The 25456-nt window shown below is 34.3% G+C and overlaps 1 protein-coding gene across 1 annotated transcript; it reads right to left on the bottom strand.

Moving 5' to 3' along the window:
• Window positions 1–691: 691 nt before the first annotated feature.
• LOC114181931 (glyceraldehyde-3-phosphate dehydrogenase, cytosolic-like) lies at window positions 692–4017 on the bottom strand. Its single transcript, XM_028068610.1, has 11 exons — window positions 3913–4017; window positions 3602–3702; window positions 3085–3200; window positions 2878–2977; window positions 2587–2733; window positions 2431–2491; window positions 2254–2351; window positions 1742–1884; window positions 1548–1631; window positions 1315–1404; window positions 692–979 (listed from the first exon to the last, which is right to left on the bottom strand). The coding sequence occupies exons 1-11, from the start codon at window positions 3941–3943 to the stop codon at window positions 937–939; spliced, it is 1014 nt and encodes a 337-aa protein (XP_027924411.1). The 5' UTR covers window positions 3944–4017; the 3' UTR covers window positions 692–936.
• Window positions 4018–25456: the final 21439 nt, after the last annotated feature.

Genomic DNA, 25456 nt, shown 5'->3' with positions numbered 1-25456 from the left:
TACGATTAAATCAGTTTTATGAATTATTGAATTCAACTTATTGGATTGAAGGGTAAATTACAGAGAAAAAGTTAGTAAAATTTTGCAACTTTCTTTTATAAAATTACATCTCCAATTTTATCATTATCCTTAACTTAATTCTTTTTAATTATTATGCCCTTTCTTATTCCAAAACCTTAAATCCCTATTTTATATTTGTTTTTTATATGCAAACTATTATCTTTATTTTTGTTTTTTACGTTAAAAAATCTTATAATTTATTTTACTTACAAGAATATATTGACATAATATGTACGCTTTTATCTATTTTTAACCTGTCATAAATTTTTACATCAAACAACTATCAAGTTAATGAATGTGTAAATTAATTTCTTTTGAAGAGAAGTAATTCCCATCATTCATTTCTTATAATTCATACACCTCATCTAAATGTTGTGTTTTTAAATAACATTTAGCTACTTATTTTTATGGTTTAGTTTAATACTATAAATTGACATCAAATTTAATTGCTTACATTTATACATGTCAATAAACTTTTGCGTACGATTTTTTGCGAAGTCATTATAAGAGAAAATGTTAATAAATTTAATGAGAAGGATAAAGCGCAAGATATATATGAACCCGAAAAATCTCTCAAAATTTTGATATTATTAATATAAATATAAATTACAAAATCTCTACAACTCTGATGTCAAAGAAAACTTAACTTGAAAATTACCAATTAAAACTATTATTGGCAACAATATTCAAAAGTTGAGATTGTTCTAAGTGATAGACAACAATCACTTGAAATTTTGTTACACTAATATTCTAAATACTACTTATGATAGAAAAATTAGTTGAATGATGAACGAAACTCCTCATAGCTTGTTGTATCATCAAACATTTTATTTAATGCTGCAAAAGGTTGAGGTTTGAATTAAGTTCCTTGTATCATTACACTGAGGCCATGTGTCGAATCAAGTCAACCACACGTGTGCTGAAAGAAAAGAAAGAAAAATTTAGATGAAAATTATGATATATTAAAAACAATATCGTTATGAACTCCATTAAAGACTTCAAAGATGTAAGGTTGGTTAAGAACTGGATTTTAAGACTAATTCAACACCACAAAATTGATTTGTAAGGTGTAGTTTACACCCACTTATATATTATAAAGTGACCTTATCTTTAGTTGAAGTAAGACTTTTAACAAGGTTGTTAGATCAAAAGGCTAAATTGTTTTATATATTTTAGTGTGGTTTGAACCATGCAACCTATAAATTTTGAAAGAGAAAAAAATTAACAGTTTGAAGGCATAGAATTGTGTTTTACCTGTAGCCCCATTCATTATCATACCAAGAGACAAGTTTCACAAAGTTGTTGTTCAATGAAATTCCAGCCTTTGCATCAAAAATGCTTGACCTGCCACCATAAAGATCAAAACATGGTAAGATTCATTACATAAAACCTTAAACATATGTCACAAACAGTTAGTTGTCAATCCTTGATCCTCAGTTGTTCTTACTAAGCTAAAACCCAATACTTGACCATGTTAGATGCATTACCTACTATCACCAATAAAATCAGTAGAGACAACATCATCCTCTGTGTAACCAAGGATTCCCTTCATACTTCCTTCAGATGCTTCCCTATGAAGAAAAATGCATACATGCGATGAGGACTTATTGAATGTGTTGCATTTGAAAATATAAACAAAAACACAATTATTTCAAAGCTAGAAAATTTGGTTTATTCTTACTTCACAGCAGCTTTAATCTCATCATAACTAGCCCCTTTCTCAAGCCTAACAGTGAGGTCAACCACTGAAACATCTACAGTTGGAACTCTGAAAGCCATTCCTGTCAACTTGTTGTTAAGGGCTGGTAGCACCTTCGCAACAGCCTGAAAAATTCCAAAAGGGACATTATTATTTCCAAGAACAATTGTTTCGAACACAAAAAGTAATATACATATACAAGTTAAGAAACTAAGAGGAATATATTTTATAGTAGATATAATTCTTAGGAATTCAAGGTGATTTGAAAGTTTTACATTGGATAAAAATGAGTAATATAAGCAATATATAAGTGGAAGGACTCATAAACCTATTCTCTAAAGATTTTAGTTCAAATGTAGTATCTCAATCTTTTGTATGAGTTCGTTCACGACTTATTAGTCTTAAATCTCCTCGTGCCTTTCCTTGCAAGAGAAAACTAAGAATAGCATATAAAAGATAATAAGATAATATTTCTTGCATTGTATGTTAGATACCTTAGCAGCTCCAGTACTGCTAGGAATAATGTTGCAGGAAGCAGCTCTACCACCTCTCCAATCCTTCATTGATGGTCCATCAACAGTCTTTTGAGTTGCTATGTAATGCAGAAAGACAAGTTGGTTGAATAATGAATCATATGAAACCCAAAACAATGCAAAATAATATACACTTACCAGTAATGGAATGAACAGTGCTCATGAGACCCTCAACAATTCCAAATTTTTCATTAATAACCTGGATATATTTGGACATTGTCACTTAATTTGGATTTTGTTTGTGTGTATAATGAGAATCTTTGTTTGCATCTTCAAATGATTACAATGAGTTACCTTTGCAAGTGGAGCAAGACAGTTGGTGGTACAACTAGCATTAGAAACAACAGTAATATCAGACTTGTATTCTTTTTCATTGACTCCAACAACAAACATTGGAGCATCCTTGCTTGGTGCAGAAATAATAACCTTCTTTGCACCTCCCTAATATCAAAGCAAATGATCAAACAATTAGTCAAACAAGAATTAAAATGTAACTTAGTCTTATAAAATTAGCTTGTAATTATATACTATAAATATGTTTTATTTTTAAGATATTTATTTTTACTAGACAAAATGTTTGCTAACCTTCAAGTGGGCAGATGCCTTATCTTTATCAGTAAAAACTCCAGTGGATTCAACAACATAATCAGCTCCAGCCTGACCCCATGGAATTTCCTCTGGATTCCTAATTAATGAAATAAAAAAAAATCAAATTGGTTCATTGTGTAATATATTAGTGAAATTGAATCCACATTTTATCTAATATACTTAATTAAAAAAATTAACCTATACCTAAAACCATACACAGAAACCGCACTACTACCAAAGAGAAGAGTTTTATCATCCTTGCTCTTAACGTCACAGTTCTTGAATTGTCCATGAACAGTATCATATTTGAACATGTAAGTCTGCAAGAAAGAACTTCAAATTACTAATGGAGCCCATTAATGTTTTATCACTAGAAAAAAAAGGCCATTAGTACAAAAATCAAATTTGAAATAAGACAAACTTTCTTCATTAAAATTATCAAACCAAACAAATTAGTAATTATTAATTGAATGTGTTTTATGTTTTCTTTACATGCATTGATTTAGTGCATTTCTCGTGATTTTGTATTTTTATTTTGGATATTTTTATATATGATAATAGAAAATTGATAAATTCTAAAATGTTAGTCTAGCTAAGATGAGAAAAATCATAATAATATTTAAATATAATTTTTATTAAAAGAAATGTACAAATAATTAGAGTATGAAAAATTAAACATTAATAGACAAACAAATTTAGAAGTAATAAGAAGTCCATTCACCATATAATCAATTGAGATGAAAGGATCATTAACGGCAACAAGCTCAACATCGTCTCTTTGCATTGCCACCCTAGCAACCAAACGACCAATTCTTCCAAATCCTTCATCATCAGAGCCAAGTGAACAACATTAATTACATATAATTAACTATTACCAAGGTAAAAAAAAAAATCAATAGAATTTTCTTTGCTTTTAATGTTGTCAAAAGATGAAGTGCACATCCTTTATTAATGATTAAAAAATTCCTATATTGAGATTTGACATAAAATTTCAAAAAAGTTGTAAAATGAAAAGTAGTGTTATTGGAGTACCATTGATGCCAATCTTGACCTTTTGAGCCATGATCTCTCTTCTAGTTTAGCTAACACAAAAAGATGAAAAGAGTGTAATAGAACACAATGAATGTGTATTGAGAATAAACTGACAATGCAAAATCATGTTCATAGCTCTCTATATATACACATAATCTAATGGCCATTATTATGTGTAGCGAAATAGGTGTAAGTTGTGTGTGTTATGCACCACAAAAATCCGTTTCTTTCGAAAGAAAGTTTCAAGAACTTACATAGTTAATCATAAAATCCATAGGATAACAAAATCTTTCATTTGGAATCGGTAAAGGTTAACTTTTCTATAAAAATTAAAGACTAAAAATAAAAAAGGTTAAAAAGATAAATTTAACATTAAATTTATATAGTGTATACTATTTTCAATTTAAATATACAATAATTCTTGAATAAAAGTATTAATTAAAAAAACAAACATAATATATTTGAAACCATGTGAGAAAAATAATTTATTTATTTTAATTTTGTTCTCAAAATTTCTCATCTCTATTTAATTTATCACTTGTTTACTCTTTCACTCTCCTTGTAACGTCCGAAAATTATAACCTCAAATTCGTAAGACGTCGCATACATAAATAATCCGAGCGTACAGGGTTTGAGATAAGGAGGTATATAGTACCCCAAACACATCCATAACAAGTAAAAAGAGGCCCCACATGGCCCAAAACAAGTACAAAGTCTTGTCCAGAATGAGAGAAACTTAAACTACTAAAACTCCATCAGCTGTGGGCTCCATAGTGAGCCCGATACTCGTCCATAATCATCAAGCTGCGACATCCCTATTATTGTTACCACTGTCAGGGGTTCTCACATCTTCTCACATCATTAAGATTGATGATCATCGCAATGGAGGAAGCCACACACACAATCATACAAACAAGCGAAAGGGTAAGCTAGTGATTATCATATCATAACACTCAACATATAAATTCATAGTCAAGCATAAATAACAAACTTCCACACAAGAGGTACGAAACCATATAAGACACCAAGACTTGACTATCTGGATACGTATCATGAGGCACCACCACGAGATCTGTGGAATTATGTCCTAGCAGTGAGGCACCACCACGAGGCCTTCGTGGAATTACGTCCTAACCTTGAGGCACCACCACGATACCCTCGTGGAATTACGTCCTTACATTGAGGCACCACCACGAACTCTCACTAGGAGGGTCCATGGAATTACGTCCATGTGATAAGGCACCACCATGAGTTCCCACTATAGGGGTCATGGGATTATGTCCTACCCAAACCTTATTCTTGCCTTGCCAACAAATCATAAATTTCTCATGCACACCAATAACATGTCATTTCATATAAACAACCAATCATCAAACATATCTCATGCCAAGTTCACTATCAACTCATTAATTCCAACCCATAACTTACGTAATACATGCATATCCACCCTCTCTATGTTTAAAATCAAGCAAACCAGCCAATCAAACAAACAACATTCATTTAAGGAAAGGAGCAAGAACCCGAGCTAGGTCTCGCTCAAGCTAGGAGCCTTCGCTCAAGCTCTCGCTCAAGCTGTAGACTTTTGCCTAGGCGAGACTGCGACAGTGCCCCTGGAAGATTTCGCGAGCTCTCGCTTAGGCGAGGCGGTCTCGCTTGAGTGAGACAGTTCGTTGCTAAAAAATACAGCCCCTTGCCTGGGCGAGCGCTCGAGCAGAAGTCTGGGCTAGTTCCTACTATTCTTGCATAGGCGAGATGAGCTCGCTTGGGCGAGAATATCAGTTCTCCCCCACTGTTCCACGCATGTTCAACCAGGAACTCATTCACAACAACACCCAAAGCATTTTCACATTATCATAAGCAACATACTATCATCAAAAACACGAAATAGATCCAAAGCATGGAAAAAGTGAATTAAAACCATGAATCCTAGCTTCCCTTACCTGGAATGAGCTAGTATAAGACCTTGACACCGAACAGTGGAGCACCACAGCTCTAGAAAGAGATTACAGAGCTAGAAAAGTGAAGCGAAACATATTTAAACGGGTTTATTAGAACGAACCCTAGTCGGAACCATGAAGAGGGTTGAATGAGCAGAAGAGGGTTGAATGCACTTGGGAACGAATAGGGTCTTAACCCTTTAGAGAGTTGCAGCTGCTTAAGGAGGCAAGGAGGAGCGTGTTTCTGAAAGTGGAGTGAAAGAATGGGATTAGGGCAGATTAGGGTCTAAATTCCCTTTGGGCCAGCCCTTAGACCCATTAGATTGGGGTAACCCTTAAAACATTAGGGTAGAAAAACTGGGCCTTACACTCCCTTATAGTGTATTAGAGAAAAATAATTTGTAAAATATTAAATAGTTAAAATTAATATTATTTGTATATCTTTAATAAATGATAAAATAGTTGAAATTCTTAATATTTATATATCTTAACTAAAATTAGTTTTTATAAATTAACTAATATTTTTCATTTATTTTGTAATTTTATTTTAAAAATAAAAACTTAAAATATAAATTAAGTATGTATTTTTTACACATATACAATGATATTTTATCAGTCTTGTTTTTTTACCTTATTTGTTTTTTCACTAATCTATTTTTTTCCTTTTATAATTGCTTATATTTATACATATGTCAATAAACTTTTGATATTTTAAGAAATCTGATTATAAGAGACAATGTTAATAAATTTAATGAGAATATATATATATATATATATATATATATATATATATATATATATATATGAATGAGCCAGAAATATCTCTCAAAATTTCGATATTATTAATATAGATATAAATTACAAAATCTCTAAAAGTTTTGTGCCAAAGAAAACATATCTTGAAAATTATCAATTGTGAAAGATTTAGAAAATGAAATTTTAAAAGTGACAGTAATTTAAAAATAGTGAGACTCAATTATTTAATGTTAAAATGTTTAAGTATAAATAAAATTGTTATAAACGAGTTTCATTATTTCAAAATTATCTTTGTAAAAACCACTTTTGTAGAGTACACTGAATTCTCTCTAAGGATTCTTTTCCTTTGTTCTCCTGATTGAAGATTTGAGACAGTAGGATTGATCCTCGTGACTAGCTCTTCAATTTGGATCGATCAATTTCTCCATTCGCATAAGTTGAGTTTCAATCATTTTTCTTGGTCCTTTTATGTTTTTTGTTGCATGTGAGGTTTTTTTTCGCTTGCATGTGATGTTTTAATTTTCTCTAGGAGTCTTTGATGATTAGTGATCATAACGATATGTCATGGTCATTCTTATGATGTTTCTATGTGTAGATATAGCATCCTATGGAGTTAGAAGTGTTTCTGTGTTCTTAGAGTTGTTTGGTTCTGTTGAATCACTTTGTCAAGTAAGGAGAGCTAGTTGTTTTGGTGTGTGTGAGTGATAACGCTGTTGTTGAAGCGATCAAATTAATACCACTTATCTATAACAACTTCAATATTGTTAAGAAAGTAGTCAACCAAATAAAAAGGGTAAACTCTATAAGACCCAAGAAAATTAAATAATTATATAATTAAATAAATAATTATTTAATATAAATTGGGGTAATGGAATATTTATGACATTTAATGCGGGGAGTTAAGATAAGGAATAGTACTAACTTAAGTGGTTGAGAGTACTTGATTATTATTAGAGGACTTGGGTTTAAGTCTTGCATATTTAGTGTTATATTTTAATTATTTTATTTATTTTGTGGGCACGCATGAACACATGACTTGGATTACAAAGCAATTGGTTTGTGCATATGCTTGATAATTGTGTGGATGGGAGTTTGAACCTTGGTTAGCACTAAGTAATGTTTTACAGTAAACACTCTTTTAAGTTCGCATCCTGTCTAAATCCACATTTAAAAAAATTCTCAGAACAATTATTTTTTGAATTTATTTTCAGAAAAACTCTCGTAAAGTCATTTGACTTTATATTTTTACCCACACACACACACACACACACACACACATATATATATATATATATATATATATATATATATAATAAAATAATAAGTTCCTCATTTTGTAACATATCTCTTATATTTGTCATATATCTTATATCTCTCATATTTTCATAATTTTTAAAATTTTTCAACACTCATAATATTCCATACTATAATTATATTATATGACTCCAAATATTTCATATTGTAATATGACTCTTAAAATTTCATAAGCCTGCATCCCAATTAAGTTTGCATCAAACTCTCAAGATTAAAATGCAGACTTAAGCCAATGTTTACTGTAGAGGAGTAGCAGTTATGGAGGTAGAGGGTCACACAAAACCTCCATGGTAATGCAAAGTTAAATGATAATTAATTATTTTTCGTTCTATTAATTTTATTAATTTTTTTAAGGCTGAAAAATTGTTTAATGGGTTAATTAGTTAGGAATTAAAGGAGGAATTTCGTGTAACTTACAAGGCAGAATTTTTAGGGCACCAAAAAAAGGACCTATGGTGAGCATAGATAACTAGAAAGGGTTCCAGTGGTAAAGGCAAGGCTAGAGTAATTCTTGGGCAAAGAAGATCACTAGAATTGCTTTAGGAGCAGGAAATTTCAGGTAAGGGGAGCTAACCTTATATTATGGTTTCGTTTGATTTATGTTTGTTGGAATTGAGAAAAAAACTGGGTGGAGAAGAATTGTAGAAATCAATTTTCATGCCGTCTGGAAATTTGAGGTTCAAGGTCTTGTGTTTCATGATGGATTTGATGTGTTGTTTGGGTAATTATTTAGTTGTAATGGGGATTATGTTGAGACAGGTTCCAAATTGTGTGAATGAGTTTTGGTTTTCTTTTCCAATTGTATATTGTTCATAATAAAAGAAAATTGGTGACCGTTAAGCATAAATAACTTATATGTTGTTTATGTTTTGTTTTTTAGCTAGTTGAAATTTTGACTATAATTATAAAGATAATCATATTTAGTTTATTGATGTCATAAACAACTATGTCAGATTGTTTTCTTATTATTATATTGAGTTTATTGATGTTAAAAATGTAAAACTAATTAAGGATCATTAAAATTTATGATTCTCACACGATAAAACATAATAGAGCGCTAACCTTGATTCATAAGAGATCTTGTAAATATGCGTTCTTCAATTTATAATTTTGTGTGCTCTTCAACCATCGTTTCCCAATCTATCTCTTTGCCTTTCTTTCTCTTCTCACACGTTCTTGATGGTTACTGTGAAAAGAACCTTATGGCCAGAGACAGAACCCCAATCCTTTTATAAACCAACGTCCATCAAGTTGGTTTTTTATTTTATCTTTATTTTATTTTATTATCACTTCCCATAATAATAACCAATAGTCTTAAATTTTTATTAAATCACAATTGGGCCCATCATAATATTTCAAATGAGTCACTAATAGAATTAATTCGTCAATTAATTCTAACATTCTCCCACTTGACTCATATGATGTCATAACATTATGTGATTTAATACATAAACATAATGCGTATTAAAAGACCTTGCATAAATTGGTTCCATCATTATTCATAATTAAAGATACATAAATAATAAGAGTCATGGCGGTCACACATCATTCGATCGACATGATCCCTTCCATGTACTACTATATCATCCTTTCTCCTTAATATGACCTTAAAACGAGAAGTCCATAATGGGTTCAAACATAATGTCATTTTACAAAGCAATAACATAACATAATTTGTTTTCTTCATCATAATTTGCATGCATAAACATAAAGAAGAAAACACAGATTTCAGAAATTTATACATTAGGGAGCTCAGAGTGTCACATAAACATTAAAAACATTAACATTCAACATTTAACATTCACTAGTAGACATAATGCCCATATTCTTTACATGCCAGCATACAATTTGGGCGGTAACCCTTTTGTTAAAGGGTAGCAATCATAAGATCTGTGCTAATATGTTCTATTGACACTCTACGTTTCTGAACTTCTTCTTTAACAACAAAGTATTTCAACTCCATATGTTTAGCACCTTTAGAATACTTGTCGTTTTTAGAAAAGAAGACTGTTGCGGAATTATCACAATAAATTTTCAGCGGCTTGGAAATACTGTCGACTACTCCAAGTCCTGAAATAAAGTTCGCAACCAATTAGCCTGAACTGTGGCCTCAAAGCATGCCACAAATTCAGCTTCCATGGTGGATGCAACAATGACAGACTGCTTCGCACTTTTCCATGAAATCGCTCCTCCGGCTAAAAGATACACATAACCAAATGTAGACTTTCTTGTATCCACACAACCGGCAAAGTCTGAATCTGTATAACCTATCACCTCAAGGTGATCAGATTTTCTATAAGTAAGCATGTGATTCTTTGTTCCTTGTAGGTATCTTAAAACTTTCTTTGCAGCTTTCCAATGCTCCAGTCCTGGATTACTTTGGTATCTACCAAGCATACCAACTGCAAAGCTAATATCTGGCCTCGTACATGTTTGAGCATACATCAAACTCCCAACAACAGATGCATAAGGGATATTTTCCATCTGTTTCCGTTCCAAATCATTCTTTGGACATTGCATGAGACTAAACTTGTCTCCTTTCTGTATTGGAACAGGAGATGCTGAACATTTATCCATTCTGAATCTCTCTAAAACTTTATTAATATATGCATTCTGAGACAAACCTAACAGTCCTTGTGATCTGTCACAAATATTTCTATTCCTATCACATAGTATGCCTCACCCATATCTTTCATTTCAAAGTTATTAGAGAGAAACCTCTTAGTCTCACTTAATAGACCAAGATCATTAGTCGCAAGCAAGATATCATCAACATACAGAATCAGAAATATAAACTTACTCCCACTGACCTTCAGATATATACACCGATCAACAGTGTTTTCCTTAAATCCAAAGGACACAATAGTATCATTGAACTTAAGATACCATTGTCGAGAAGCTTGCTTAAGTCCATATATGATCTCTTAAGTTTACACACCATGTGTTCCTTTCCTTCTTCAGCGAACCCCACCGGTTGGTCCATATAGACATCCTCTTCTAAATCCCCATTCAGAAAAGCAGTTTTAACATCCATTTGATGCAACTCAAGATCATAATGAGCTACTAATGCCATGATAATTCTAAAAGAATCTTTCTTAGAAACAGGCGAAAATGTTTCCTTATAGTCAATGCCATCTTTCTGAGTAAAACCTTTGGCAACAAGTCGGGCCTTGTAACGTTCAATATTGCCTTGAGAGTCACGCTTAGTCTTAAAGACCCATTTACACCCAACTCTCTTGCATCCTTCTGGCAATTCCACAAGGTCCCATACGTCATTATGTGCCATTGATTTAAGCTCATCTTTCATGGCATCTAACCACTTATCAGAATTATCACCATTAATGGCTTCTGAAAAAGAAATTGGATCATTATCAATACTTAAGTCATTTTCTGACTCTTGTAGATAAACCACATAGTCATTCGAAATAGCAGACTTTCTATCTCTGTGAGATCTTCTTAATACTATTTCTTGTGGTTGTTCTACTATTGGTTCATTGTTAACCTGGGATCATTAATTTGTTGTTCTTCTTGATTGTTGTGAGTTTCTACAACATGTGGAACAAAACTCTTGATAAAGAAGTACTAGTTATAGGAACTTGTACTCTAACTTCCTTAATCTCCACATTTCGTGAAGCTTCACTCCCACTGGTTTCACCATTCTTCAATGAACCGAGCATTTCCAGTTTCAACGATTCTTGTACTATGGGTAGGACAGTAAAACATATACCCTTTTGATTTTTCTGGATAACCAATGAAAATCCACTGATTGTTCTTTCATCCAGTTTCTTTTCTTGCGGATTGTATATTCTTACTTCTGCCTGACAACCCCAAACATGCAGGTGTCTCAAACTGGGTTTCCTACTTCGTCCATAACTCAAAAGGAGTCTTTTGAACAGCTTTACTAGGAACCCTGTTCAACAAATACATGACAGTCTTTAAAGCATACATCCACAATGATACAGGTAAACATGAATTACTTAACATACTCCTAACCATATCCATTAAGGTTCGATTACGCCTTTCTGATACACCATTTTGTTGTGGTGTGTCTGGCATTGTGTATTGAGCACAAATACCACGTTTCTCAAGGAACTTAGCGAACGGACCAGGGTGTTGTCCACTTTCATCATATCTTCCATAATACTCACCACCTCTATCAGACCTTACGATTTTCACCTTTCTGTCTAATTGCCTTTCCACTTCATTTATATAAACTTCCAAGGCATACTGATTCAGATTTCTCATGCAGTAGATAGACATGTCCATAACGCGAAAAATCATCAATAAAGGTGATGAAGTACTTCTCTTTATTGAAAGAATTTACATCAAACAGACCACATATATCGAGGATTATACGATAAGTCCTTACCGCTTCCACTAGAATTTTCTCTTTATTGCCCATGAAGACGAACTTCTCACTTGGATTTATGGTTCGGGTTGTAAGAAATCCCTGCATCATATTAGAAACATGAGTCGTACATCCAAAATCAATCCCTGCATCATATTAGAAACATGAGTCGTACATTGGATCTCCTAAAGGAGAACATTAGTATACATGAGGAACTTCAGTTAAGTTTGATTCAAAACATACGTAAGCATTATGCTCACCTTTCTTTTCGAACTAAGCTCTACACTTTATGCAGTCCTTCTGGAAATGTCCAGACTTCCCGTAGAAATGACATTTGTCATTTTTCTTCTGGATTTTGGTTGACGACTCATCAATCTTCAGTGGTCCTTTACTCTTTCCATGTTTCTTAGAAACTTTCTTTCCAATAGCTCCTTGATTCTTCACATATTGAATAGAGTGACTTCCTAAGTTCTTCAGTCGAGTCTCCTTCTGAACTAGTATATTGTGCAATTCATGCACATTCGACTTGTCTTTCATGGTGTTATAGTTCATTTGGAACGGACCATACTCAAACGGTAATGAGTTCAGAATGAACTACACGAGAAAATCTTCATCCACTGTTATTCCTAGAGACTTAAGTCTTGCTGCGATATTTGTCATCTCAATCACATGCTCATGCATAGTACGTAAATCGTCAAACTTCATGGTGGTTAACGTACTCATTAGTGTCCCAGCGAGAGATTTATCAGCAGTTTGAGAGCGCTCTTCCACAAATTTCATAAATTCTTTTGCGTTATCGGTTTTGGGAAGAGCTGACTTTATATTGCTTGCTATACTCATTCTCATAAACATTAAGCTAAGTATGTTTGACCTTTCCCAAGCTTTGTAATGGGCTTTCTCTTCATTACTACTAGCATCCGTGATAGCAGCCGACTTTTCAACTTGAAAAGCTAGATCAAGATCCAACACACCTAAGTGAAATTGGACTTGCTCACTCCAGTCAGGAAAATTCAACCATTAAAGACTGGAACAGACGAAGCATGCGAGAGTAAAGATACCGGAACAGAGACTACAATTAACACATGCCTAACATTAATGCTTTGAGTCATAAAATTGAACGTAAAAACATATTCAGACATAAACCATCATTCTATGCATACTAATGTTCTCCTTTAGGAGATCCAATAATACACAAACATAAACATAACGATACTAATCATATTATAACATTATTGATAATTAAAATATGCATCAACTAGAATCACCTACTACCTTTGGGTATATAAATAAAACTAGTGACACATACAAAATTATCTACAATCATGTTCATTAATTATGAGAATAATTAATCAACCTTTGGGCGATCTTTAAATGCCTTATAATTAATGAATTTCAATTAACTCATAAATTAATTATTCATAATTTAGCATCCATACTAAGGGTAATTGAAATAAAAAACATTAATAATTTGAAATCACAAAAACTTTAAAATTTTGGCCACTTTGGTATCTAACAAAATTTATCACAATTGATTTCAAATAAATAATTACACATTTAATTACTATAAACTTTATATAGCATCTCATTAATTTTAATTTAATAATAATAAACATAAATATTATTGTAAATTAAAATAAAATTATTAATTATTTATATAAATAAAATAATTAATATTAATTTTATTGGTGATGTAAACCAATAAAAATATTACTCTACTTTTTCACTTTGCATCAATTGAGAATGATCTCCGTTCAATTTAATAATACTAAGCATTTATTCAATTTAGCGAAAGCATCCAACTCACGTTCCTGCATCAGTTTTTCATAAAACATATTCACCTCCAACTGGCACGTTCACACTTCATTATGCCATTACACTTTATTCAAAATTAAAATAAAAACACTTTCACACGTAATGATTTTTTTTTCTTTTAAAAGGCCTCGGTTTTATAATTGTAACTAATTAAATCTTGCTTTTAATCTATATTGTAAGAAGTGATAAGTGCATAACAATTTAGGTTTTATAAGAATGGTTACAGGATGTTATTCTAAAACTAATTAAGGATCTTTAGAAATTAGGATTCTCACACGATAAACATAATAGAGCACTAATCTTGATACATGAGAGATCCTGTGAATATGCGTTTTTCAATTTATAATCTTTTGTGCTCTTCAATCACTGTTTCCCAATCTATCTCTTTGCCTTTCTTTCTCTTCTCACACGTTCTTGATGGGTTATTGTGAAAAGAACCTTATGGCCAGAGACAGAACCCCAATCCCTTTATAAACCAACGTCCATCAAGTTGGATTTTATTTTATCTTTATCTTTATTTTGTTTTATTATCACTTCCCATAATAATAACCAATAAGTCTTTAGATTTTATTAAATCACAATTGGGCCCATCATAATATTTCAAATGAGTCACTAATAGAATTAATTCGTCAATTAATTCTAACATTCTCCCACTTCACTCATATGATGCCATAACATTATGTGATTTAATACATAAACATAATGCGCATTAAAAGACCTTGCATAAATTGGTTCAATCATTATTCATACTTAAAGATACAGAAATAATAAGAGTCATGACGGTCACACATCATTTGGTCGACATGATCCCTTCCATGTACTACTATATCATCCTTTTCTCTTTAATATGACCTTAAAAAACAAGAAGTCCATAATGGGTTCAAACATAATGTCATTTTACAAAGCAATAACATAACATAATTTGTTTTCTTCATCATAATTTGCATGCATAAACATAAAGAACAAAACACAGATTTCAGAAATTTATACATTAGGGAGCTCAGAGTGTCACATAAACAATGAAAACATTAACATTCAAGATTTAACATTCACTAGTAGACATAATGCCATATTCTTTACATGGTCTGCATACAATTTGGGCGGTAAGTCTTTTGTTAAAGGGTCAGCAATCATAAGATCTATGCTAATATGTTCTATTGACACTCTACGTTCTGAACTTCTTCTTTAACGACAAAGTATTTCAACTCCATATGTTTAGCACCTTTAGAATACTTGTCGTTTTTAGAAAGAAGACTGCTGTGGAATTATCACAATAAATTTTCAGCAGCTTGGAAATACTGTTGACTACTCTCTAAGTCTTGAAATAAAGTTCCGCAACCAATTAGCCTGAACTGTGGCCTCAAAGCATGCCACAAATTCAGCTTCCATGGTGGATGCAGTAATGACAGACTGCTTTGCACTTTTCCATGAAATCTCTCCTTCGGCTAAAAGATACACATAACCAAATGTAGACTTTCTTGTATCCACATAGCCGGCAAAGTCTGAATCTGTATAACCTTTCACCTCAAGGTGATCAGATTTTCTATAAGTAAGCATGTGATTCTTTATTCCTTGTAGGTATCTTAAAACTTTCTTTGCAGCTTTCCAATGCTCCAAACCTAGATTACTTTGGTATCTACCAAGCATACCAACTGCAAAGCTAATATCGGGCCTCGTACATGTTTGAGCATACATCAAACTCCCAACAACAAATGCATAAAGGATATTTTCCACCGGTTGGTCCATATAGACATCCTCTTCTAAATCCTCATTCAGAAAAGCAGTTTTAACATCCATTTTATGCAACTCAAGATCATAATGAGCTACTAATGCCATGATAATTCTAAAAGAATCTTTCTTAGAAACAGGCAAAAAAGTTTCCTTATAGTCAATGCCATCTTTATGAGTAAAACCTTTGGCAACAAGACGGGCCTTGTAACGTTCAATATTGCCTTGAGAGTCACGCTTAGTCTTAAAGACCCATTTACACCCAACTCTCTTGCATCCTTATGGTAATTCCACAAGGTCTCATACGTCATTATGTGTCATTGATTTAAGGTCATCTTTCATGGCATCTAACCACTTATCATAATTATGATCTTTAATGGCTTCTGAAAAAAAATTGGATCATTATCAATACTTAAGTCATTTTCTGACTCTTGTAAATAAACCACATAGTCATTCGAAATAGTAGACTTTCTATCTCTGTGAGATCTTCTTAATACCATTTCTTGTGGTTGTTCTACTATTGGTTCATTGTTAACCTCGAGATCATTAATTTGTTGTTCTTCTTTATTGTTGTGAGTTTCTACAACATGTGGAACAACAACTCTTGATAAAGAAGTACTAGGTATATACATTGTTTTAGAACATGTATCTTGATATATAATTATGCAAATATTACATATATTATATTAAAAACAAGTACAGGCATATGGCACGGAGAAAGTTGGCACCTTAATTGCGCCCATTTTCATTCAAAATATTATAATATTATGGAGTAGAAGTTTTAAGTTGTATATAGGTTCTAGAAGGCTTTACATTGGTGCACACACAATTTATAGAGATAATCAAATTTGAGTTGTTTTTCTTTGGCTAGAAGAATATATGTCTTAGAAATATAAACTAATATGTTATTTGGGATAAAGATTTATTTAGTTGGATACAATACTTTTTTTTATCATAAAGTGCGGTTACGAAAAGGTAAGAAGTTAGAGGCTACAAATTTGAGACGAATGAATTAAAAGAGAGGAAGTTGTGTTTTAGAAATTTAGATTGTTGTTGTTGTATCTAGTTCAGATGTTGTGGATGTTCTGGCTGTTTAAACTTAGTTTGTTGTTGTTGTTGTTTACACTTAGTCTTGTTATTACTATTTAAATTTAGATTGTTGTGGTTGTTTAAAACCATATTGTTGTTGGTGTTTTTAAGTCAGATTTTTGTTACTGTTTAAAACCAGATTATTGTTGCTGTTTAAAATCAGATTGTTGTTGTTGTTTTAAATCAGATTGTTGTTGTTGTTTACAATAATGCAAGAAAGGCTTTTGGCAGTAGTTATTTTTGTCATTTTGTCTCGGGTCTAGAACCGAGGCATATTACGACGAGGCCAAACAAGGTTAGCTTTTTGCCTTGGGTCTCAACCGAAGCATAAACTGCATATTCTACCTTGGTTCTGCTGAAAACTTAGGCCATATGTGCATCTCTGCATTTTCAACCTTCCATCTTCTCCACCAGAAATCCTAGGCAACCACCATGGTTCCACCATAGCTCCATCAACCACCGCCACGTCTGAAACTCACCACCAAAGATCCGTAGGCACCACAATCTTCTCCTTCACCGTAAGAGTAATTCGTGAGTCGCACCACCACCATGGAACTTGTAATATCTCGATCAGATATTACGAATTTAGAATAAATAAAATAAATAATATTAATTAAACTGCTTTTAATGGGATATCATTTCCCAAAAATGTGGCAAATTTAAAACTTTATTAGATTAATGAATAATCCAAAATCCATAAATTATAAAACTGGAAGTAAGATAAAACATCTCATAAGTGTTTACAAATTATTTCAAAACCATAAAATAATAAAGCTCCCAAGTTATCCCCACTTCGTCGCTAAGCCTCACCGGATCCACCTGCAATATCATCTACTCACGTGTACCGTGTACACGATCATCGCCAAACACAAGCAGATAGGGTGAGCTAACAAAATAAAACATATATATAACAAATTTATATACATCACACAATCGCACCGAAGGAATTTCATCCTTTGATTCCACACCACATAGTCACAACCATGTTAACCGTGTTCTATGTCTTCTAGTGATGACCTCAAGAGGTCTTGCTGCCATACCTATCGACCACAACCGATAGAGCACGTGCGTGAAACCATGCTACGGATCATACACCGTAATGCCAGGTGGAGTTCCCATATGTGAACATAATTCATACGTCCTAAGACTACCAAACTCGTTAGCTCATTATTGAGGAAGGTAATTTATCTAGACCCATCTGTACTAGACACAACCAGCACACTCACACTAGCAACACTCGCCAACCCAAGCTCAACTCAAGGGTTCCTCGTGTTCATCCTCCATCCCGAGCTCAACTTGAGGGATGCCATTCCGAGCTCAACTCGAGGAATGGCACGTGTTTAACCCCTATCTCGAGCTCAACTCAAGGGATATGTTCTGAGCCACAACTCAAGGAACACTAGCAGGCCGACCTTTAAGACATCCTACAAGCCTTGTAGATCACGCACACAAAGCCAACAACCCAACATTGCTGCAACACAAATCGCCTGGCGCAGGTCGCTTAGCGCTAGGCGCTACCACTTCAAGAACGCCTGGCGGGGGACGCATACCGCCAGGCGGCTCGTGCCTCAAATGCCACTATCCTTGCAAATGTCGCCTGGCGGAACACCTCTCGTTGCTAGGCGCCACACGTTCCAGGCCTCTTTGAATTGTTCCCTATCGCCTGGTGGTCCAACACCTCTGCCAGGCGATGTATCAGTACCTGCGCTGTACTGGTTTAAAGTCACCCAGACCTGTTTCTACTCTTGGTTCAAGATTTTCAAGCTTACGATAAGAGTCCCAATTTATTTATATCATTTCCCAAGTGACTAACACATCATTAAGGTTCCTACTTCCACTTAAGTTTAACCACCCAAGTCTACAAAGATTTTGCTTCCTCAAAGTCAATCTTATTAATGCATAAGGTACCCAAACCACTTATATTTTATGTACTATTTCCATATCAATTGTCCATTCACTACTATCCAAGTTTCTGGACTTTCCCCACCTAGCTTGCCCAACCGATAATTTACCACATATCATACTTTAGCCTAAACTTAGTCTCTGATTCACCAATAATTTAACAGATTAGACCGCATCCATTCTTAGTCCTCCTTCGAATACCAACATTTGTTCCCCATCACATCACTTTTCTACTATATTTGATCAATTCCAAGTTTAAGCCGACTACTTAATTCATGCATTCAGATTTCTCCTATTTACTATCCAAAAACTCCATCAAATCCAACTTTCCAGTCTATTTAGAACTGCAACAGAACCCAAACCTCGTGCCTGTCATCACAGCCACGTAATGAAGACTCCACTATGCTGGCGCCTGGCGAGGACACAAGTGTCGCCAAACGGCACATGAAAATCTGGAAAAATTCTAGTTTTCTGCTGCACCTGCGAATGCCAAAAGCTACTGAACACCCTGCATTAATCTGTTACTCAATTACAGCAGCCAATCATTACTACCCAAGGTACCTGGTCTATATCCAAAGTCATTTTCACATAATTTAAATGCAATTCTAGTATCCAACCTTAATACCCTCAAATCCCCAATTTGAAAAGCCCTAAACCAAGTTCATATCCAATTTCATTCAATTCCCTCGCATTACAATATAATATCATAATAATTCGCTTCTACTCAGTCAATTAATAATCGAAACAACATTTCCATCGATTAGAATCTACCCAGAACCTATAAAATATCAAAATCGAGCCAGAATTGGCTCGTGTCGCTTGGCGGGTATTCATCACCGCCAGGCAATTCATCAAAAACTTAGAATCATAACAAACATTAGTGTCACCTGGCGACTATGCATAGCCCGCCAGGCGGTTTCTGGAAAATTTCCAGAAACACGAAAATTATCAGGCAACAAAGGTTCATGGAAAGTAAACACATGCATATATCATACAATTCATGCTTAGCATAAAATTCAAAGTGTATAACTCCCCTAACCTGGTTTCCTTGCTTTAAAATATAGTGCTAGAGTCCCTTTCTTGATTACCAATGGCTCCTCTAAGTTCTTCCATTATCCAGCCCCTCAATTCCACTCCCTAAACACTGTTTCTCTCTTATTTCGTGCACCTCCCAATACCCTCAAATGTCCAGACTCAAAATCCTTCTTAATGGTGACTTAAAATCCAAAAACGAAAATTAGTTTAATAGGGCTGATAATTGCCATTTAATTGTTCATTATGGACTATTTTTCGGCCACTTCTTGGCTGCTCCTTGGCCAGCTAGGGTTTCTATGTCTTTTCACCTTCATGCCAAATAAAACTTTTGGCAAAAAGAAAGTTTAATTTGATTCTACCAAGGTTCAAATCCATAACCATGCCAATGCCAAATCAATGCACAACCATTTAACCAATTCATGTTTCGTGATGATTAATATAATTCTATGATTACATTATCACTCAACATGATCAATCATATTATTAAAACAATAATAATTAAATAACACACAAATGGCATACATAGGACTTGAACCCAAGTTCTTTCATAACAACCAAGTACTCTCAACCACTTAAGCTAGTACTTTTCCACGTTATACATGTCAGTATTAAATGTCATAAAGGCTCCCACTACCCGCATTTATTAATTAATTAATTATTTAATTAATTAAATTTCACGGGTCTTGCATAAACTTCCATGTTATTCATACACAAAAACATGAACACCACACTTACATAAACGCGAACAAAAATCAACCATCTACAGCAAATCACAAACCCTAAATCACGCTTCCTCCCCTAAATCGCGAAACCACCTCTGCCACAACGACAAGTTTCTTCACGTTGTCGCCACCTACACGTCTTGCCACCATCAATGAAAGATCTCCATCCATGCACAACACCAATTTGCCACGCACCTACAACACAACAAACTCACGCCCACTTTGTGAGTGCCAAATCGCATTTTGCCAAGCTAGAACGCGAAGAAGCCAATTGTTGAGTACTCGCGAGTGGACGAACGCAACACCAAGAGTGGAGGTGGGTGGTTGAGGGAGAGAATGCGCAAGGAATAATAAGAAAAAAAGTGATACGCGATTTTTGAACCCTAACGAACTTTATGGCCTTAGTTCAATTTTTAACCGAGGTAGAAAACAGTTTTTGGCATCGGTTCAATTCCACCTGAGGCCAAATATCACTGCCCCCAATGACATTTTTAAAATATTAGTCAACTTTTAGGCTTCGTGTCTTCAAAATCGAGACATATACGAGCTTTTGGCACCAGTTTTCTGAGAACCAAAGTGGAAAGGCATTTTCTGCTTCGGGTATATGCTGAACCAAGGCATAAAATTTGGAAAAATTGTAAAAAGGCCATCGTGTCATTTTATGCTTTGGTTAAGTGATAACTGCAGCTTATAACGCGAGTTAAAATGACAAAACTGCACTAGTGTGAAAACCAGATTATTGTTGTTGTTTTAAAATCAGATTGATGTTGTTGTTGTAAAACCATATTGTTGTTGTTGTTTTAAAATTTGGGTGTTGCTGCTGTTTATTTATTTTTAATGTTGTTGTTGGTGTTGCTCATTTATTTTCAACTGTTGTTACTGCTGCTGTTTGTTATTTTCATTCCTGCAGCTGCTGTTTGTTTATGTTTAGTGTTGTTGGTGCTTCTTTTATAGGAAATGTTGTTGCTGTTGTTTATTTTCAATGTTGTTGTTGTTGTTTTTTTCAATTTAAATGTGTTGTTATTTGTAAATCCTAATATGAGCATGAAGAATCTCTCGATAATGGTATGTGTGGCTAAATTGAAGGGTGCAAATTGGCAATGTATGGGTGTTAAAACATGATTGATACATATGATTTTTGATGTAATTTGAGATATGTTGAAAAGTAAAAATATGCAATTTGGTATTTTGAACATGTGCCTGTTATGATTGGGGTGGTAAAAACATGGATTGTGCAGTACTTAAATCAGTAAAATCGCATACTAGTGTAGCGCTTGACAATGCGGATTAGACCACTAGGCGATAGCTACCAATAGAGGATCTGGAAGCATGTGGCGCCCGGCGGTGAGTCGAGACCACTAGGCAGTCTACAGCACAATTTCGTTGGCGGCGCTTAGGATGCACCAAGCGATAGTGTAGGCATAGAGGGCAGGGTTATCTTTTGCTTGAATTTTGTGTGTTTTGAGATCTCGAACTTGGACCAGGAGATGCTTGATAGTGTCACGAGTGGGTAGGTTCGTGATTGGTGATGAACGCGGTATTATTATGAGTTAGGTGGTCCATATTAATGATGCTCTCGTGTGAGGATACGAGTGGGAAGGTTAGTAAGTTTAGTGCTCAGACTTGACGGCTACTACGAGCAGGGAGGTTCATAGCTGGATGGATCACACGTATTGGACTACAAGCGGGGAGGGTCGTAGAGTTGGACTACGAGCGGGGTGGTTCGTAGAGGTTGGACCACGAGCGGACAGGTTCATGGAAGCATGATATATCCTAGGTCCATGGTCGAGTATTTGTATAGAGTGTTTGGGTTAGTAGTTTCATTTGTATAATGAGATGATGATCAAGAGACCTTGGGGCAATAAGGGTTTAAGGTTAAGAATTAAACAAAATAAAGTAGCTTGGGGTGAATATCTATTTTATTGATTTGTATGTTTATATTATTACGAGTTCACCCTTTATGTTTGTGTTTGGCGATGATCGTGTGGTTTGTCACACGGGAGCAGATGATATTCTAGGTGATGTTGGTGATGCCTAGAGACGGAGAGAGGGCTAGCATGGGACTTTTGGCTAGGGATCAGTTTATGTTTATGTTATTTATTTTCAATTGGTTTTGTTGGAACTTGTAGTACATTTTTTGATTTGCTTATTTAAATTTAAACACGTTGAACAAATTTTTTATTTTTCCCGCGTTTGGGAATAATAAATTATGACGATTTGAATTTCAATTATAATTTATATATTTTATTAAGTAAGTTCTAGTAGGGATGTTACAAACTCAACCCTAAGTCGTCTCCTAACGAACATGGAATTGATTTCTAACAAATTAGTCATTATAAAAACTATACAGAAGGAGTTAGTCAAATTAAAAAATATTGGGAAAAGATAAAAAGATAAAAAAACAATTATAAAGAAAATATATTGATTCCACTATTTTTTTCAAAATAGATTCATCATTGGTTATCTAAATATCATTGTTCAATTAATTATTGTTGTAGATTTGCAAATTAATCAATGTAACGTTTCAATTAATTTGATAGCATTCTCACTTTTAACCAAAGTACGGTCTCAATCAAATTTTAATATGTATAATCATGTCTATTATTTTATCTCCTCACCAAATAATCAAAGTAAAGTCTTGACTAATTTTAGTTACATTACTTACCTTTAATCAAAGTAAAGTCTCAATTATTAGCAAACACTCATTTAATCACATGAAAGTTCCAAAATAAAATCGAAGTAAAGTCTTAATTAAATTTAAAAACCCTTCAACGCATACGATTAGCATGCATATAGATTTAAATACTTTGCTAATTAGCTAGTGTAACATCCCGTCAGGATATTACTAATTTATAAATAAATAAATGGAATAAATAAAACAGCGCGTTTAATAATACCTCATTTTCCCAAAACGCGGGAAAATTTAAAGCTTTATTAATTGAGCGGATAAGATTTAGAACGTCCATTACATAATTAAAACCACAATGTTATTAAGTCACCCATCCGGGTTTACAAATGTTTCCAAAACAAAGTAATACAAGTAAAAGTTTCCCAAGTCAATCCCCTCTCCGCGACTAAGCTGCACCAGGGCCACCTGCATCACCAACATCTGCTCCCGTGTACCGCGTACACGATCATCGCCACACACACGCAGATAGGGTGAGCTTAGCAGATAAAACACATATATATACAAAGCTATAAACATATATATATATATATAAATCAGTATACAATTTGACTTCTCAACTACTTTCCACTCCTACCTTTGACCCATGTTAGGATGTAGTACCAATTTGACTTCTCAACTTTGCTGCACAAGCATGCACTGAACACCTCTCCTTATTCTAACCTTTGAATTTGATTCCTCTCCCAAAACTTTTGGTATTCGTTCCAAGAACCTATTCTTGCCCTCAGTTTAACGCGATGTTTCTAAACTCCTTTAGTGATTTTCGCCTACAAATCCACAACTTAACTTCACTCGTACACTGATACACAACCTTCTGCATATTCGTATCTTCGGTCAAGAAGCTACCTTAAAGGCCCTACACTAACCCTTGCAAGCCAAGCAGGTCAAGTTTGACCTTGAATCTGCATTCCTTTGCCACCATAAATAACAAACACATACCACATGAGTGCAAACATAAAAGGAAAAGGTATAGGAGAGAAACTCAACCTATAACTTCCCTCTCTTTTACCAAAACCTTTAGAATTAAGAAAGGAAACTATCTCTGATATAGTCATGAGTGTGCACCCTCATCACTTTACCAAGAAATTTTCTGTTCTTAATGCTTCCAGTTTCACAACTTTACGTAGTCCGCAATCAATAGTATGATCGATAGACTGCAAATTCATTCCTACACGGTTTCGCAACCAAAACACGACAAGCTCACTCCCCAAGGCCCAAAAAATCATTTGAAAACCATTGTTCTGATACCAAATGTAACATCCCGTCAGGATATTACTAATTTATAAATAAATAAATGGAATAAATAAAACAGCACGTTTAATAATACCTCATTTTCCCAAAACGCGGGAAAATTTAAAGCTTTATTAATTGAGCGGATAAGATTTAGAACGTCCATTACATAATTAAAACCACAATGTTATTAAGTCACCCATCCGGGTTTACAAATGTTTCCAAAACAAAGTAATACAAGTAAAAGTTTCCCAAGTCAATCCCCTCTCCGCGACTAAGCTGCACCAGGGCCACCTACATCACCAACATCTGCTCCCGTGTACCGCGTACACGATCATCGCCACACACACGCAGATAGGGTGAGCTTAGCAGATAAAACACATATATATACAAAGCTATAAACATATATATATATATATATATATATATATATATATATAAATCAGTATACATACACAAAACATCACTTAACTTAACTTTCCACATTGCCCTATATTTTTATTTCCGCAATCTGATCCCCAATACGGTTATTCGTGTTCTACATCGTCTGATGATTACTTCAAGGTGACTTGTTGCCATACCTATCGGCCACAACCGATAGAGCACGTGCGGGAAAACATGCTACGGATCATACACCGCAACGCCAGGTAGAGTTCCCATATACGAACAAAGCCCGTATCGTCCCAAGACTACCAAACTCGTCAGCCAACAACTGAGGAGGGCAATCTATCCGGACCCATCCGTACTGGCCACAACCAGCACACTCATACCGGCAACACTCGCCAACCCGAGCCACAACTCCAGGGTTCCTCGTGTCCATCCGCCATCCCGAGCCACAACTCAAGAGATGCTATTCCGAGCCACAACTCAAGGAATACCACGTGCTTAACCCCTATCCCGAGCCACAACTCAAGGGATACGTTCCGAGCCACAACTTAAGGAACTCCAGCAACCCCACCTTTAAAGCACCATTAGACGCCACGTA

This window comes from Vigna unguiculata, chromosome 4 (assembly GCF_004118075.2).
Source record: "Vigna unguiculata cultivar IT97K-499-35 chromosome 4, ASM411807v1, whole genome shotgun sequence".
NCBI classification, from domain to species: Eukaryota; Viridiplantae; Streptophyta; class Magnoliopsida; order Fabales; family Fabaceae; genus Vigna; species Vigna unguiculata.
The sequence above is the reverse complement of the archived record's forward strand: the minus strand, read 5'-3'. Positions and strand labels throughout refer to the sequence as shown.